At 38.2% G+C, this 17,099-nt stretch overlaps 1 protein-coding gene across 4 annotated transcripts in view; it reads left to right on the plus strand.

The window, feature by feature from the left end:
* COL14A1 (collagen type XIV alpha 1 chain) overlaps positions 1–17,099 on the plus strand; it is a 211,633-nt gene that overhangs the window by 114,274 nt on the left and 80,260 nt on the right. For all 4 annotated transcript variants that reach the window (XM_021688762.1, XM_021688763.1, XM_021688765.1 and 1 more), the window contains 9 exons: positions 1,674–1,730; positions 3,112–3,251; positions 4,703–4,826; positions 5,031–5,174; positions 6,229–6,393; positions 6,986–7,024; positions 7,173–7,311; positions 10,825–10,967; positions 14,352–14,461. In XM_021688762.1, the coding sequence (XP_021544437.1) occupies positions 1,674–1,730; positions 3,112–3,251; positions 4,703–4,826; positions 5,031–5,174; positions 6,229–6,393; positions 6,986–7,024; positions 7,173–7,311; positions 10,825–10,967; positions 14,352–14,461 (1,061 nt within the window). The remainder of the gene's footprint in view (positions 1–1,673; positions 1,731–3,111; positions 3,252–4,702; positions 4,827–5,030; positions 5,175–6,228; positions 6,394–6,985; positions 7,025–7,172; positions 7,312–10,824; positions 10,968–14,351; positions 14,462–17,099) is intronic.

Consider the following 17,099-nt stretch of genomic DNA (forward strand, 5'->3'; position numbering starts at 1 on the left):
TTTACAGTCCTAGTTTTGGTATTAAGATTTCTCACTTTTTATTTTACGTTTGACACTTTTTAGCTTCAAAAATTGCCTTTAAAAGATTAAAGTGATATATATTCACAATAATGGAACAGAAGGTAAAAAGTACTTTGTTGACTTCCCTCTTTCCCCATTCTTCCTTCCCACAAGTGCCCATTTGTACCAGCTTGTTCTCCTTCAAGAAATTCTCCATAATCTATCTATCTATCTATCTCTCTATCCAATCTATATCTATATAGAGATAGAGAGATATATTGATATACATCAGATACATATGTATCTGATAGGTTTTTTTATGTTTCACAAATAGGATCATAGCTTGGTATTCTGTGACTTGCTTCATTTCACATACTAATTAATCTCAAACATTTTTCTATATTGGTAATATACAGTTACTTTGTTTTTTTTAAATGTTGAATTATTTTATTCAAATAGTTGTATTTTATTGCCTCTTAGGGGCGCCTGGGTGGCTCAGTCGTTAAGCGTCTGCCTTCGGCTCAGGTCATGATCCCAGGGTCCTGGGATCGAGCCCCGCATCGGGCTCCCTGCTCCACGGGAAGCCTGCTTCTCTCTCTCCCACTCCCCTTGCTTGTGTTCCCTCTCTTGCTGTGTCTCTCTCTGTCAAATAAATAAATTAAATTAAATTAAATAAATAAATAAATATTGCCTCTTAGAATTGAAAGAGACCTTAAAATTAAAATTCATCTCTCCAACCTTCCTGCCAGTGAAGGAATTCCCTTTATAACATTCCTGACCAAGTAATCAGTCTGCCTGAACTCAGATCTTTCCGGCTATTTGGTGCTCATCTGTTTCAGAGGGAATGGCTATAATTATTCAAGAGTTTTCCCTCATATTAATCTGAGATGATAAAAGAATTTTCTCAGTTTTTCTTAAATTTTTAGTGCCAAATAAGAACAAGAAAAGAATATAGTAACATTTAGGATGTTTACCTAATGATTCCATGATTTCCTTGCTCTTTACCACATGAACTGTTGTGAAAGTCACCACTCTCATGTAACTATCCCCCATTCCTTTAGCCAATCACACTTTGCATATTACATGAACGTCTCATCCCTCATCATCCAGGTTGAACTGATCTGGACACACGGTGGCCTCCCAGTGTCTTGCCATTTGGTCCTCAGAACTGAAAGTTTTCCAGATAAGAGTCTGAGCAGAAAAGAGAGCAAATTAGATTCCACTGGGGACCACATCCTGGGGATGCAGAGTGAGAGGGGGGGGAAAGTGCTATTGAACAAGAATTGATGGCCAGTCCTTAGTTAGGCAGAATAGAAACGAAGTTTATTATATGTGTGAAAGAAGCCAGAGACTAATCCGAAATGGGTTGGCAAGAGTCTTGTCTTAAATCAGCATTAGAACCACTTTGTAGTTGACAGTTTGATTGCATTGACTCCTGCTGGGTAAACTGAATTGTGGCAAAATGGCATTTCAAGCTTTCAGTCTGAGTTTAGGGGTTGGATGGAGCCAGTTTTCACAGGCTGTGGCTGATTTATAGTAGTAACTAACTTCACTATATTCTCCAAGAAGACAATGGCCAAAATCATTGACTTTACTGAAGAATTATTACTCCATGACCTCCCTCTCTTCACCACAGATGTGATGGCTAATCCATGTTCCTTTTCTCTCTACAGAGTCACCTCCTACTCAACCACCTACTTTTCCTCCGACCATTCCACCAGCAAAAGAAGGTAAAAGAATAATATGATAATGCTGTGATTTTAGGTTCAGGTTTTCTCTTGGTTTTGTTTATTAAACAAACATTAAAAAGAAGAAAAGGGTACAAGGAAGAAATTTAAGAACACAATTTCATATCCCAGAGGTAATTCCTTCATGCATTTTTATGTTTTTTTCTCTGATTTATTACAGAAATTTTCATTTTGAGTATATATTCACATAGATTTTGCTCTCATTTCAAAGTTGAAATCTCATCTTGATTTCATTTTTCTTTGGTAACAGAGGACCAGATTTTCTTTAATAAGCTTATAATTAGCAGATCTTGTGATCCCTTTCAGCTCTAAATTCAAACCATAAATTTGTAAAATTTTATAAATCTCAGAACTTAGAAGAACAACCTTACCAGATCCTTATTGTCCCTGGATTATTACCTCGCCTGGAGATAGTTTATTCTATATTATAAATAGCTTTAAGGGAATAGCTTCAAGTACAACTTAATAAAATAAAAACCAAGGGCTTTTTTTTTCCTAAAGAAAGGAGAAAGGCACACTATCTCATAGAATATTTGTGTGCAACTGGCCTAAGATTAAAAGATTCAGATTATTGAAGAGTAAATTATTTGTTTCATCATAAAACAGAGTCAACCACAATGATCCACACTAATAAGGGGAAGACAGGCATAGATAATCTGAAACAGCACAGGACACCAATGAAGGACTACTGAAAAATGCTTTAGGTGGAGTGGGTTTTTGTTGGTGTGTTTGTTGCTTGTTATGTTGGTATCAGTAATAACTACTGATAATAGTCTCCCTGGGCTAGCATTAATGTACATTTCTTGACAAGTACCAATGGGTGGCAAAAAGGCATAGACAGAATTTTAGAGCAAGGCTGGAAGTTTGCTTACAGCCTTAGCCCAAATGCATATCAAATTGTAGATTAATCTGCTTCCATTATGTCCTGTGCCTTCCTTCTGAATTTGAATCTCTCTGAAGTTACTGACTCAATAAGCAGAGAATAGGGTACTTAGAGTAATAGCTTGGACTTTCTTCTAATAAGTGAGTACTTGAGAGTATTTGTTGCTACTTCTGTCTCTAAATCACTTTAGTTCTTCATTTTTCTATTCTTTAATTTTCTATTTTGGAGGGCTGAGATTGATTTTTTTCATAATTCTACATGTTTGATAAAACTTCTCAGTCATGAAGTCAAGCTTCTCCTTGACTATAGGAAAGAAATGATTATCAGGAAGTATAATGAGCAAGAGCTTGGAATGTGATTTATACCTTTCCTTTAGGAAAGAGCTGTAGTTACCAGAAGGAAACCATCATCGGCTTTGTTGGTTGTAATAACTACTGTTTTCCCCTTATCTCGAATTCAAAATTCATTCCTGGTCTTCAGTATGCAGAGCTGCCAAGGCAGACCTGGTATTTATGGTGGATGGATCCTGGAGTATTGGAGATGAAAATTTCAATAAGATCATTAACTTTCTGTATAGCACTGTTGGAGCCCTGAACAAGATCGGTGCTGATGGAACTCAAGTAAGGCTAACTGAACAATCTTTAATTCATTCTATGCATTAAAAAATTATCCCACGCTATTGTTATGGCTACTTGTCAGTTGATATGGAGAAGCGATCAGATCTGACCCTAAATGAGAGGATAGACAAGTCTGGGTTTGGAAGCAGCTTACTGATGCCAAGAGTCGGACGCTCAACCGACTGAGCCACCCAGGTACCCCTGCCACTGGAAAGTTTTAAGGAGAGAATAAAAGTCATTCCGACTGTTTTATGGACTGTGAATAGTAACACGGGTAAGAGTGGATGCAGAGAGACCATAGTCCAACACAGAGATGAGTTGGAGGCCTGGGCATGGGTGGTAACAAGGAGATGCACGGGTAGGAACAGATTCGGAATGTATCATGGAGGAATGGCTGAGAAAATTTGGATGTAAGGGGAACCATAAGAGAAAAATAGATAAAGTGCTAAGGCATTTCAGGGAGCAAGGAATTTATTTTGGATAGAAGGGTCAGATGTGGTTCCCTAGAGATGGTAACATCTGCAGCAGTGGCCCTTGAAAGCTGGTAGCAGCTGAAGGCTCACACAATCAAAGAAAGCACTTTGAAGATGCTGTATTTATTCCCTCCCATGATCATTCTGAAAAGCAAACAAAAAAAATCCCAGTAAATTAAAGATAACCCCCAAATTCCACTGTTAGAAAAGCAAACTATAGGAAATGAAGCCAGGAAGGCTTTTATTGTAGTGGTTAAAAACATAGAGTTTGGGGGCGCCTGGGTGGTTCAGTCAGTTGAGTGTCCAACTCTTGATTTCAGCTCAGGTCATGATCTCAGCATCTTGAGATGGAGCCCTGCATGGGCTCTGCACTCACCAAGGAGTCTGCTTGAGAGTCTCTCCCTCTCTCTGCTCCTCCCCTCACTCACTTTCTAAATAAATAAATAAAAATCTTTAAAGAAAAAGAACATGGATTTTGAGGTGGGATTTACTTGGCTTCAGCTGTGGGTTCTGCAGTGGCCACCCTTGGGATTTTGTGCAAGGCACGTGACTTTGAGTGCCTTTGTCTTCTCGTGTGTAAAACGGTGGAACAGTCGTAATTACTTCACAGGTTTGTTTCATGAAGACATCCTTGTAAAGAATCCACCTCGGATTCTCTGACCTTTGTCAGATTACAAGGCTGCTTTTTTTTCCATCTGTCAAACAAGAAAGCAAAAGGTCTACATACTTTCAAAGGAGATTGTTAGGAGACTGAGAGAAATTTTTAAAAATAAACTGTTTCCTGAAAAATACTTAGAGAACAAAAAATACTCCTTAATATGTTGTCAGATTTGCTATGTAACCTGTGTGAAATTTTAAGCCAAGGAAATTGTGGTTTGGGTTAAAAAAGAAATTAAAATCATAGGTGTAATCATGCCATTGTGTGTGCTCTCTGGAGGAAGTCTTTATATATGTGAAAACAAATACCTTGTCTCTCTCCAGGTTGCAATGGTTCAGTTCACTGATGACCCCAGAACAGAATTTAAACTAAATGCCTACAACACCAAAGAGACCCTTCTTGATGCAATTAAACATATTTCATACAAAGGAGGAAATACAAAAACAGGTAAGAATAACAGCAACAGCAAAACTCAGCAAAGACCCAGAGTAATTCATCATTAATAATTACTGAAATGACTTTTTGGAGGCATAAGAATATAGATTTTTTTGAAAGGATTTTTTTACTGATCTAAGAACTTCCACCCTTCCCTCCCCAGCGAAACAAACAAGGGGAGGAATGAAATTGAACAGTCGCCTTCCTCTGTTTCAGGAAAAGCAATCAAGCATGTCCGAGATAGTTTGTTCACTGCAGAGTCAGGGACCAGAAGAGGTATCCCAAAGGTCATCGTGGTTATAACTGATGGCAGGTCACAAGATGATGTGAACAAAATCTCCGGGGAGATGCAAGCAAATGGTAAGCCACGGATAATAATGTTGCCATTGTTTTCTGAATACAAATTTATAGGCCCATCAGAATGATTTAAGTGTTTCTAAATCTTTCTGAATATTTAATGTAAATCTTTTTTAATATTAACTAGACAATGTGATTTTTATTTTTTTATTTTTTATTATGTTCAGTTAGCCAACATATAGTACATCATTAGTTTTTGATGTAGTATTCAGTGATTCGTTAGTTGCCTATAACACCCAGTACTCATTACCACACATGCCCTCCTTAATACCCATCACCTGGTTACCCCATCCCCCCACACCCCTCCCTTCTGTAACCCTCAGTTTGTTTCCCAGAGTCCAGAGTCTCTCATAGACAATGTGATTTTTAAAAAACGTTCCAAGTTACAAATCTAATATTTTGCTGTATTTTCTCTAATACTTTTGTTACATACAGGACGCCCTGTATAAGAAATTGTAGCAATTAAGTGTAATACTGTGAAAAGGACCATTATGAAGGGCCAGGGAGGGAACCTGATCACAGAAGCTCCTCAGCCTCCTCATCTGTAAAATGGAGATTCTCATTGGATTATCATGAAGATTACATTTTTTAAGACATGCCTGGCAAACAGTAGTTTAATATTTATTTGCCAAGCATGGAACCATGACCCACCTCAGGCTGCTAGCCTATTAATACCTCAGGTTTTACATGTTAAGAATAAACTGAGATGAAGTTTCTCTGTCTCAACTACATTTCATCCCATAAACCTTAAAATAATTATTAGAAGTATATAGCATAAAGATGTTCCTCCAATGGCAACTATTTTGTCAAGCACTGACTGGGGCATTGCCTGTCTTGAGTTTTCTTTAAAATGGAGAATTGCTTAGCAGGTGATGGAATAATTATCATTTGGTGGCATGTGCCCATGCAGAATTCTGATGGACAATAAAAAATGAATTATCCACCCCCACCAGGCCTCCTTCATCAACATTTTAAACACAGGGACGTGTCTTACATTGCATTATTTGTATTTTGTGCAGTTTAAAATAATCAGAACTCTCTTCCCCTCCTGCCACAGGTTACAGCGTCTTTGCAGTTGGTGTGGCTGATGCAGATTACTCAGAGTTGGTTAGCATTGGCAGCAAGCCCAGTTCACGGCATGTCTTCTTTGTGGATGACTTTGACGCCTTTAAGAAAATTGAAGATGAGTTGATTACTTTTGTCTGCGAAACCGCTTCAGCAAGTTAGTTCTTTGGAATTTGTACTTAACTCATGTTGCTTAATGGCTGAAATATTTCATACCAGTTAAATAATGAGTCCCATCTTGATCTGAGAAAAGAATATGTATTTGCAGAGCTGTTTAGTATGCAGACATTAAGTTTTGTGGTTTTGAGCATTTGGAAATAAACCTCCGCTCTCCCCCGTTTAGGGTTTTAGGTGGATAAAAACTTTCCCTAATGAGATGAGAGTCTATGTCTAAAAGCAACTCTGCCTAAACAGCTGTAGTAAATGGTTTTCAAAATGTAGTAAGACTGCTCATCAGGGTGACACACTAGAAGTGAGACTACTCCCAACACATGCTCTCAAGAGACCACCATAGATTTTAATAGATCCATGAGAGGAGAAGGAAGCCGTGTCCTTTTGGTTGTAGTAGGCCAAGGGAGAGCATTTCAGTCTTTAGGAATCTACAGAAAACCATAGCCACATGTGGTTTGGATCCCCTTCACAATTGACTTCCGCAAAGATTATGTTAGTTTCCTGTTCTCAGGACAGGGAAAGAGTATGTTTGGAAAATATCTAAATCGGGGTTTTATATTGTTTGTTTTGCTTCCCAGCCTGCCCGCTGGTGTACAAGGATGGCGTAGATCTTGCAGGTATGCATTATCACAATCTTTCCAAATACATTTGGGAAATACAAAACAGGTCCAGATTTTTTCTATCTTTAAAAGACTAATTTTGAAATTTAAAATCCTAAAATGCCTGGGTTTTTTTTTCTTTCTTTCTCTCTCTCTCTCTCTTTAGGATTTAAGATGATGGAAATGTTTGGTTTGGTTGAGAAGGATTTTTCATCTGTGGAGGGGGTTTCCATGGAGCCTGGTACCTTCAATGTGTATCCCTGTTACCGAATTCATAAAGATGCCCTGGTTTCCCAGCCAACCAAGTATGTTTCCCTTGCAAGATATTAAAGCCAATCATTTGTTATTGTATCTCAAAGTGAAAATGATGTCAACTTGAAATATGCTGTAATAGTTCCCAGTAGGATTTTCCATGATGATAAGAACAAATGATTAGACTTCTTTGTTTAAAAACATTAGACTCACACATAATGCCAGTTGAACTTTAATAACTGTGAGTCTGAGAAAATATATGAAGATAGTTGATCTTTACCCAACGCCACCATATACCAGTCATTGTTCTACGTGTTTAAGCACCTTAACTCACTCGAAGCTCCAAACAGCTCTATGCCTTAGATTCACTTATTATCTCAGTTCTAGAAATACTGAAACTAAAGCACAAAGAAGCTAAATGAAAGCCAGTGAAAATGCTGGGGTTTGCATCTGGCAGTCAGGCCCCAGAGCCCACACCCTGAACCATGTCATTCCAGTGCCAATAATTCAGCTCATTTTAAATTTTTGAGACGTCACAAGAGCAACCCCACGTAGTGGATGAGTAGTATTGGATGTATGTACAAACCACATTATCTACTTGCTTTATAGTTCATAATGCACATAGGATTCCTGGGCCTGTTTACAGCAAATTCCTGGTTCAAGGGATCATCTCTCAAGATGTTGTCTGCTATTTTACATTCCAACGTGAAACATTTTCAGTGTCCAGATGTTGATGTAGTGTGCACTTGTGCACGGACCAATGGGAGAGATCGTATTAGAGTATTAAATTCATCTATCCAATGTATACACAAGTTGCTTTGCTAGCTTCTTCGAAAATATTATTTATTAAATTTTAGCCTATTACAAATACTATCCACATTATTTTATTGTGCTTCATTTGGGAAGATATTATTTGAAATAAGTAGACCTCTATTAATAATGCACAATATTTGCTGTTACAGCTGTAGCTTCATTTTCTAGAAAATTGTTAAAAATGCCTTTGACCTATAGAGTATATGTGCTTTTAGATAGAGCCAACATCTGGTGTTACCTTTTAGCAGGTTTTCTTTTTCCACAGTCTAGGGATGAATATTAAAACGGGTATTTGAAAAACCCTCCATGGAGTCCTAGCCCAAAATGAGAATTGCCAAAGGGAAAATCCTCTCTACCCCACTGAAATGGCTCATCCAGTGAACAGCACCGTCCACCATCAAAATCCATTCACAGGCTCCCAGCCCTTATCTTACTCCTCCTGTCACCAGCATTTGACACAGTTGCTCACTTCTTCCTCTTGGATTCCCTTTCCTCACTGGGCTTCTGGGACACACACTCTTTAGAGCTTCTGCCTACATTACCGGCTGTTCATTTTCCGTGCTACCTCCTCTTCTCACCTCCACTTCTTCATGCTGGAGGGATTAGGTCTGGATCCTTGACGTTCTTGTTTTCCTTGTCTATACCCACTCTCTGGTGATCTTTTGAGTAGTGTTCAGCATTATCTATATGCCAACGACTCCTAAATTTGTATTTCCAGTCCCCTCCCATTTCCCCGTAACTAGACTAGCATACCTAATGGCGTACTAGGCATCTTGCTTGGCTATCTAGATGGGCATTTCAAACTCTGCATGTTCAAGACCATGCTGACCTTCGTTCCAGAGCCAGCTTCACTTACAACCTTTTCCATCTTAATGACAATTACATCTAACCAGTTTCTCAGGCAAAAAAAATTGACTCTTTCATGTCCCACATCCACTCTACAAAGGAATCCAGTTGTCTGTGCCTTCTCACCGTCTCCACTGCCTTAACTCCATATGGGGCGCTGTCATCTTTTCCCAAGCTCATTGCAGCAGGCTTCTAATTGGTCTTCCTGCTCAGACCCTTGCCTTCCTAGAGTCTATTCTCCAAGTAGCAGTCAGAGTAATTCTTTTAAAATGTAAATCATGTCACTCCAAAATCTCCACGATTCCCCATTCCCCTTGCATTAAAAGTCAAAACTCTTGAATGGCCTATAGGGTCTACATTATCTGGGTACCTATTACCTCTTTGACTTCACCTCTTGTCTCCTTCAGTCCATTCTCCAGACATACCGGGCACACTCCACTTTGGTGTCTTTGTACTAGCTGGATGTCTTTGTCTCTTCTGAGGTTTTCTTCAAATCTAACTTTCTCAACGAACCTTTGCTCAAATGTAACCTTCTCAAGGAGCCTTCTAAGTGAAGCCAGTGGTGATGACTTCATTGAACGCTGCAAAACAATACATCCTAGCATTCCCAATCCCCATTAAACTGCTCTATTTTTCTTGTTGTTTTTTTTTTAATGGCATGTTTACTTTCTAATACACTGTATAATTCACCCTGCTAGAATTTAAGTGCTTCTACAAGGATAGGGACATTGTTGGTTTCATTCATTGATGTATCTTAAGTGCCTATTACAATGTCTGGCACATAGCAAGCACACAATAAGTATTTGTTGGATGAATGAATGAACTAATATATAAACAAAATGAATGAAATATTTTTATCTATGCAAATCAAACTTTCATTTTCAAATTTATGCTAAAATCCCATGTTCTCAAATTTATCCACTTAATAACTATTACGGGGCTCCTGTATATGTAAAGGGCTATATTTGTTGCTTTGGGGAAAAATTTAAAAGTATGTAAGTGCTCCACTTAATTGTTAGAGAGAGATAAAATGGTATAGAAGGCTCGGTTCCTCAGAGGCAGATCCAGAGGTGGAGATGAGTGTTCGAGGAAGCTGATGTGGATGTGCTCTCATGGAAGGGAATAGAAGGAGGTGAGATGAGACAAAGGAGAAAAGTCAAGCCGTGAAACAATCTCACTGAAAGTCTCAGGTGGCCCACATACAGGAGTTCTGAAAATGAAGCTGCCTCCATTTGAATGAGAGGCTCTGGTCTTCATATGCCCTCAAAGACCAGTCATTGAAAACAAGTGCCATAAAAAAAGTTGGCATGACCTTGGGAGAGCCCTTCTTTCTGCTGAGCAGTCTCTGATGAGAGTTGGTATTTGAGAGCTGTCTACAGACATCACTCCCAGCAGCAGTAGTAATATATTCTTAACTCTTGAAGGTAGATCTAGCTGGTGCATCCCAGCACAAAGCATGGACAGGAATGCAGCTAACTACAACCTATAGTAGAAAGTGACAGTGTCTTAAGTTTTATAAAAAGACTGTAGATAAACATTATTTATAATACTGAAACTTTTGAAATGACTTAAGGGTTTGAGAAGAAGTGACCAGTTAGACAAATTATGGAATAGCCAGACAATAAAAGATTGTGCAGACATTAAATATCATACTTTTAAAAAATATTTAAGGATATATAAACTGTGTAGTAAATGGTGCTAGGAAAAGGGGCAGCATTCTTTAAAAACTGGAGGGAAATGTACCACCTCAAAACAGTGGTCATCTCTGGATGGGATTAATAGTCCTCTGTTATTTTTTTTTTCTGTTTTTCTAAATCTTTATAATTAAAGTGCATTTGCTTTCATAATCAGATAAATAACTTTTTGAAAGGGATGCAATGAAATATTATTTTCTTTCCATTTTTCAGATACTTGCATCCAGAAGGATTGCCCTCTGACTACACAATGAGTTTTCTATTCCGGATTCTTCCTGACACTCCAGAGGAGCCATTTGCTCTTTGGGAGATTTTAAATAAAAATTCTGACCCATTGGTTGGAGTCATTTTAGATAGTAAGTATATTCATTTATATGTTTGCACATACATGTATGAGTAATGTATATGGCGTGCCATCTTGCCTGTTTTGTGAATGCTAGACCCTTGAACAACGTGGGTTTGAAATGCATGAGTCCATTTCTACAAGGATATTTTTTTTTTGATAAATGTGGTACAATACTGTAAATGTATTTTCCTTATAATTTTCTTAATAACATTTTATTTTCTCTAGCCTACTTTATTGTAGGAATATAATATATATATATAATATATAATACATATAATATACAGAATATATGTTGATCAACTGTTTATGTTATAAGTAAGGCTTCTGGTCAGCAACAGGTTATTAGTAGTTAAGATTTGGGGAGTCAGAAGTTACATGTGGATTTTCAACTACTTGAGGTGTTGGTGCCCTTAACCCCCACATTGTTCAAGGGTCAACTCTATATTGTAGAATAACTCATTTATCTTAAGCCATGAGTAAATACTAGCAATAAATTATGTAACAGTTGTTTCATTCATTCATCCACGCATTCTTTCAGCATGTATTCACTGAGTTTCTACTATGTGCCAGCACTAGGCTCTGGGATTCAGCAGTGGGCAAGGCATAAAGAGACAATTACTGGGGTAGTAAAAATTGCAGGAAGAGCTAAGTTGATGGTGGGAGGAGTCGGAGGGTTACTGGAGGGGAGGAACGAGAATCATTTTTTGCACATGGATATGATAAGTATAAGATTTTTCTTTTGGGTTCCTTGGCCCAATTCCAATGTGTGTGTTGGGGGGGTATGAGGAGGGTGGAGTTTTACACACAACACCAAGCAGTTCTCAGATACCAGCAGGATGCTGAGAATTCAACGCAGTTCTAGTACTGTCTACCCAGAGATAACATCAAATCCCATAGGTTAAGGGTTCAGTCCCATGAGACTGTGCCCTCCCACCACCCCTTTCAGACTCCAGTTGCAAGCCAGGCTGTTACCTGTGTTTCTGATTGACTGGTTATAAATCAGAGGTTCCCCCCCCCAAAAAAATCAGTCCATCAATTAATCAATCAGAGATTTCTCTGAGCTCTTCTTGGGCTTGATTAATTTGCTAGAATGGCTCACAGAACTTAGAGAAACATTTTGTTTGCTAGATTACTGCTTTATTATAAAAGGATATAACTCAGGAGGAGCCTGCTGGAAGAGATGCTTAAGGCAAAGTATGTGGGAAGAGGCACAGAGGGTCCATCCCTCTCCAGGCAAGCCACCCTCCCTAGTCCCCAAGTATTCAGCAACCCAAAAGCTCTCTGAACCCCATCCTTTGTATTTTTATTGAGGCTTCGTTAAATAGGCATGATTCATCAAATTATTGGCCATTGGCAACCGAACTCAATCTCTAGCTACTCTCCACTCCCTCGAACTCCGGGAAAGAACTGGAATTGAAAGTTCCGGCCTGGTGATGGGTATTAAAGAGGGCACGTACTGAATGGAGCACTGGGTGTTATACGCAAACAATGAGTCATGGAACACTACATCAAAAACTAATGATGTAATGTAAGGTGATTAACATAACATAAAAAAAAAAGTTCCAACCCTCTAATCACAGGGTTGGTTCCCTTGGCAACCAACGAGCCCCCTCCACACTTAGGTTACAGGGCTTTCTAAAAGTCACCTTATTAACATAACAAAAACATCTTTATAGCTCTTATCACAGAAAATTCCAAGTGTTTTAGGAGCTGTGAGCCAGGAACCAGGGACCAAGACCAAATTGTATTTTTCATATATATTTGAATGACCAAATATATATTTCTTATAAATTGCAAGATCACAATGCCTAGTTCATATCCCAGAAAAAAGGCCAGATTTGCAGCAGCATATTTTGGGAAGAATTCTAGGATGGGGATATACATTTGCAATTGTATATGTGTCTGGAAAGAGAATAGGTCTGAAGACTGGGACAGTCCATTGTTTGGAGGTTGGAAAGATGAGGGGAACCAGTGAAGGAAGCTTCTCGATCACATGCTCTTGGATGTCACACATGGTAATCATTTAAGAGGATCGTCAAGTTTTCAGTTAATGTCACTGAGTTTTCTAAATACCTTTTTTGTTTAGGATTCCAATCAAGCTAGGAACCAAAATGTAGTCGCTATTGTTAGGTGCTAACTCACATATTTGGATAAGGAATGTATTTAACATTTAAGCTTATCTCCAACTAGTATTTGTTTGTTTGTTTTTTTAAGATTTTATTTATTTATTTGACAGAGCGAAAGAGCACAAGCAGGGAGAGCAGCAGAGGGAGAGGAAGAAGCAGGCCCCCTGCCGAGCAGGGAGCCCGATGCGGGACTCCATCCCAGGACCCTGGGATCATAACCCGAGCCGAAGGCAGATGCTTAACCATCTGAGCCACCCAGGCACCCTCCAGCTAGTATTTGTAAAAGGACTTTTCAGTACATGGAAATGAATCAACAACTAAATATGATATTGTGAAAGCATTTTGCATCCATACTGAAACTAAGGGAAAGCTGTAGATTAAAAGGGTATAAATAATTAACTCCATATTCACATGGGACTTGAAAACAAAGAAATCTCTCGAAATGATTAAGACTAGCTTATTCCCAGGCACCTGGGTGACTCAGTTGGTTAAGTGTCTGACTCTTGGTTTTTGGCTTAGGTCATGATCTTGGGTTCTGGAATGGAGCCCCACATCAGGCTCCATGCTCAGCAGGAAGTCTGCTTCTCTGTCTCTCCCTGTGCCCCTCCCACCCCCACACGGTCACACTCTTGCACGCTCTCTCTCTCTCTAAAATGAATAAATAAAATCTTTAAAAAAAAGACTAATTTATTCCCTTTGAAATCACAGTGAATAATTAAATTGTAACCTAGGAATTAGTTAGTGAAAAAATATTCTTTTTTTTTTCTTTTTTGTAATTCCTTGTCCTGAAGATTAGGAAGATTTAGTTTGTGGATTTAGTTTGTTCATAATAAAAGTCATATTGGGATACCACTTTGGGGGTGGTATAAGTTGCATGTCCTGGAAAAGTTGGTTGCTCCAGGGGTTAATAAAGCAAAGGGTTTGGTTTCTAGGTCTTAAAATAGGATTAACTTTATTCTCCCTTTTTTTTTCTGCTTCTGCTCCCAGCTTTAGACAACCATCTCCCGGGAGGGTATTGGGGATGAGAGTATAGGCAAGTAAGTCCAGAGGAAGAATATGTGTAGGGGTCCTTACTTCACTATCATCACCACATGATTAAGTCAGTTAATTGGCCAACTGAAAGCCTGGGGCAACCCAAGGACTATAGATCATTTCCTTCCTTACTTATCATTTTGTTCTAAACACAGCCTCTGCCTTGACTTGAATTTTATAAAAATTATTTACCCATTATAATACTTTCTAAACTGTTTTTGTTTTTCTTTGATTAGATGGTGGTAAAACCTTAACGTATTTCAACTATGACTACAGTGGGGATTTTCAAACTGTTACTTTTGAAGGACCTGAGATTAGGAAAATTTTCCATGGTAGCTTTCACAAGGTGAGTAATGCCTTATATACATATACTCCTTATTCTGTTTGCTTTGTGCAAAGCAACAGAGATATACATTTTTTATTCTATTTGTTGTGGGCCAAGCAACAGAGAAGTGTAAAATAAATCCCATAGTGCTTTGGATTTCATATTTCAACTGGAGTAAGCTTCTTCCAACTTGGTAGTTCTAAGATGCGACCACAAAGTGTGCATTTTTACCAGGTACCCCAAGAGATGCTGATAGAAGTGGTCCAGGTTCACACTTTGAGTAACAGTGTAATAGAGGAGACTACACTACTAGGAGGACAGTTGTTAATTCGCCACATTATGTGTGATGTGGAAAGGATTGCTGGTCTACCCAGCCACCAGTGAAGATGAAAGCACAATCAACCAATTCATGTTAGTTTGTAGAAGATAGTTTGTACTGATATATTTATATATATACAGACAGCCCATCACTACCATTATAAAAATTATTCTGAGCAGGGATTTTGTAAAGCCTGACTATAGTTTTTATTTTTACCTGGTATTTGTGACAGAACTCTGTTCCTTACGACTTCATATGTCTGAAACAGTTTTGGTGATCACTAGAGTAGCCATGCTTCCTTCCAACATGTATGGTTTCCTTTGTGTTTAGCAAATGATCCCACTGATCTCTGGGCTGTTAAGTAATGTTAAGTAAGTAACTTGCCAGCGCTGCATGTAAAGCAGAACATTTATAAGTGGTGCTGCAAATAACCTTGCCTCTTGATCCTCCCTTCTGTGTGTTGAGTGAAGGAAGGGATGCTGCAGAGCAGTCTTCATCTTGGCTTCTGTCTCCTGACCTAGAACATGGTCAAGTCCATCTAATTTACACATGGTTGCTACTTTCTGGGGTCTTGAATACCCTCTCTGCATAAGAACAACTATATACCAAGATCCTTAATCTTTTTTGCGCAAGAAAAGTTACATACAAAAATTTTGTTGTTGTTGTTTAGTAGGACCGTACAACCAGAAGTATAATATCTTAAGACCACAAGATGCACGTAGAGATTTATTAGTTCATGGTTCAAAATAATCCCATTAGCATCTCTTTGTGGAGATATTGTCATTTACTCACCAAGTTCCTCTTGTCTTGAAACAATTCTTTCTTGGTTAAGCAGAGTCTATTGCAAAGTAGTCAAGAAAAATTATAAGGGAGATGTAAGATTTCATAAGTGTTAAAAACATATTGCTATCATAACATAAATGTGTAATTATCATTCCGAAGAATCATTTATGAGTCTTAGGTGCATGATAAGCTTTACTCACCTTACTGGAAGATCTTAAAGACCTTATAAGTAAGAGTCATTAAAAATCCAGTTTTAAATTTATAAAAACCTTCCAGTTTTTTAAAGTTATTAAAAAAAAAAGCCTTCTTCTACTCTTTTCAGTACTGTTAATAAAGCCAAACAACCAGACTAACCAAAAAGAAAAGGCTTACCATGTAGTAAACTACTCCATTAATAGATATACTAATTGAAAATCTTGATGCAAATTCAATATGTAGAGATCAAATTTGATTTGCTCATAGAATTGTATTTAATTGAATACATTACCTTAGTTTCTTGTTTTTCAGTTGGCTTTAATTTCTACACTTTGAATATGAAGTGTGACCCCAAGGTCTTTCAAAAAGTTGATAATTGTATGAACAGATCCTTAAATGCAATTAAATAAGCAAAATATTTTTGAAAAGTTTTCAGTGTCTCCTGTTGTAAAGCAAAAGTTGTTTGAAAAGAAAAACTTGAGTATCTCCCCACAAGTAAATGGTTCTTGAAGCATGAATATTATATACAAGGTTGTCTAGCACCCAGCATGAAAATTTCTGTAATTTGTAATAATGAAAAGTATTCCAAGTTTCAAAAACGTATGAGTCAAATTAGATCCTTCTAAATGATCATAAGAGAGATGTTAATAGGAAGGAAGTAATGTGGGGGATTTACTCCAGCAGTGTTTCTCCAGTTGAATAATGGTTTAACTCCTCTTCGAAGGAAAAAGAATTCTCAAGAGCCTCTACTGTTGACTTAAATTATTTTTATCATGATTTAACATAAAACATTAAATGAAAATTGATATACATCCTTATGCTTTCAGTTCCTATGCAACTATGAAACAAAAATAAAGATCGAATAAAACCAATAATGTTGGGGCGCCTGGGTGGCTCAGTCGTTAAGCGTCTGCCTTCGGCTCAGGTCATGATCCCAGGGTCCTGGGATCGAGCCCCGCATCGGGCTCCCTGCTCCATGGGAAGCCTGCTTCTCCCTCTCCCGCTCCCCCTGCTTGTGTTCCCTCTCTCGCTGCGTCTCTCTCTGTCAAATAAATAAAACCTTTAAAAAAAAAAAAAAAAAAAAAAAAAAAACCAATAATGTTAATGGGACACCTGGGTGGCTCAGTTGGTTAAGTGTCTGACTCTTGGTTTCAGCTCGGGTCATGATCTCAGGGTTCTGAAATCCAGCCCCCTGTCAGGCTCCCTGCTCAGCGGGGAGTCTGCTACTCCACTCTCTCTCTCTTTGCCCCTCCCCCTGCTCATGCACTCTTTCTCTCTCTCTCTAAAATAAATAAATCTTAAAAAAACCAATAAAGTTAAAAGTAATATTATTTTAATATGAAAGATGATGTTTCACTGATA

This window comes from Neomonachus schauinslandi, chromosome 4 (assembly GCF_002201575.2).
Source record: "Neomonachus schauinslandi chromosome 4, ASM220157v2, whole genome shotgun sequence".
NCBI classification, from domain to species: Eukaryota; Metazoa; Chordata; class Mammalia; order Carnivora; family Phocidae; genus Neomonachus; species Neomonachus schauinslandi.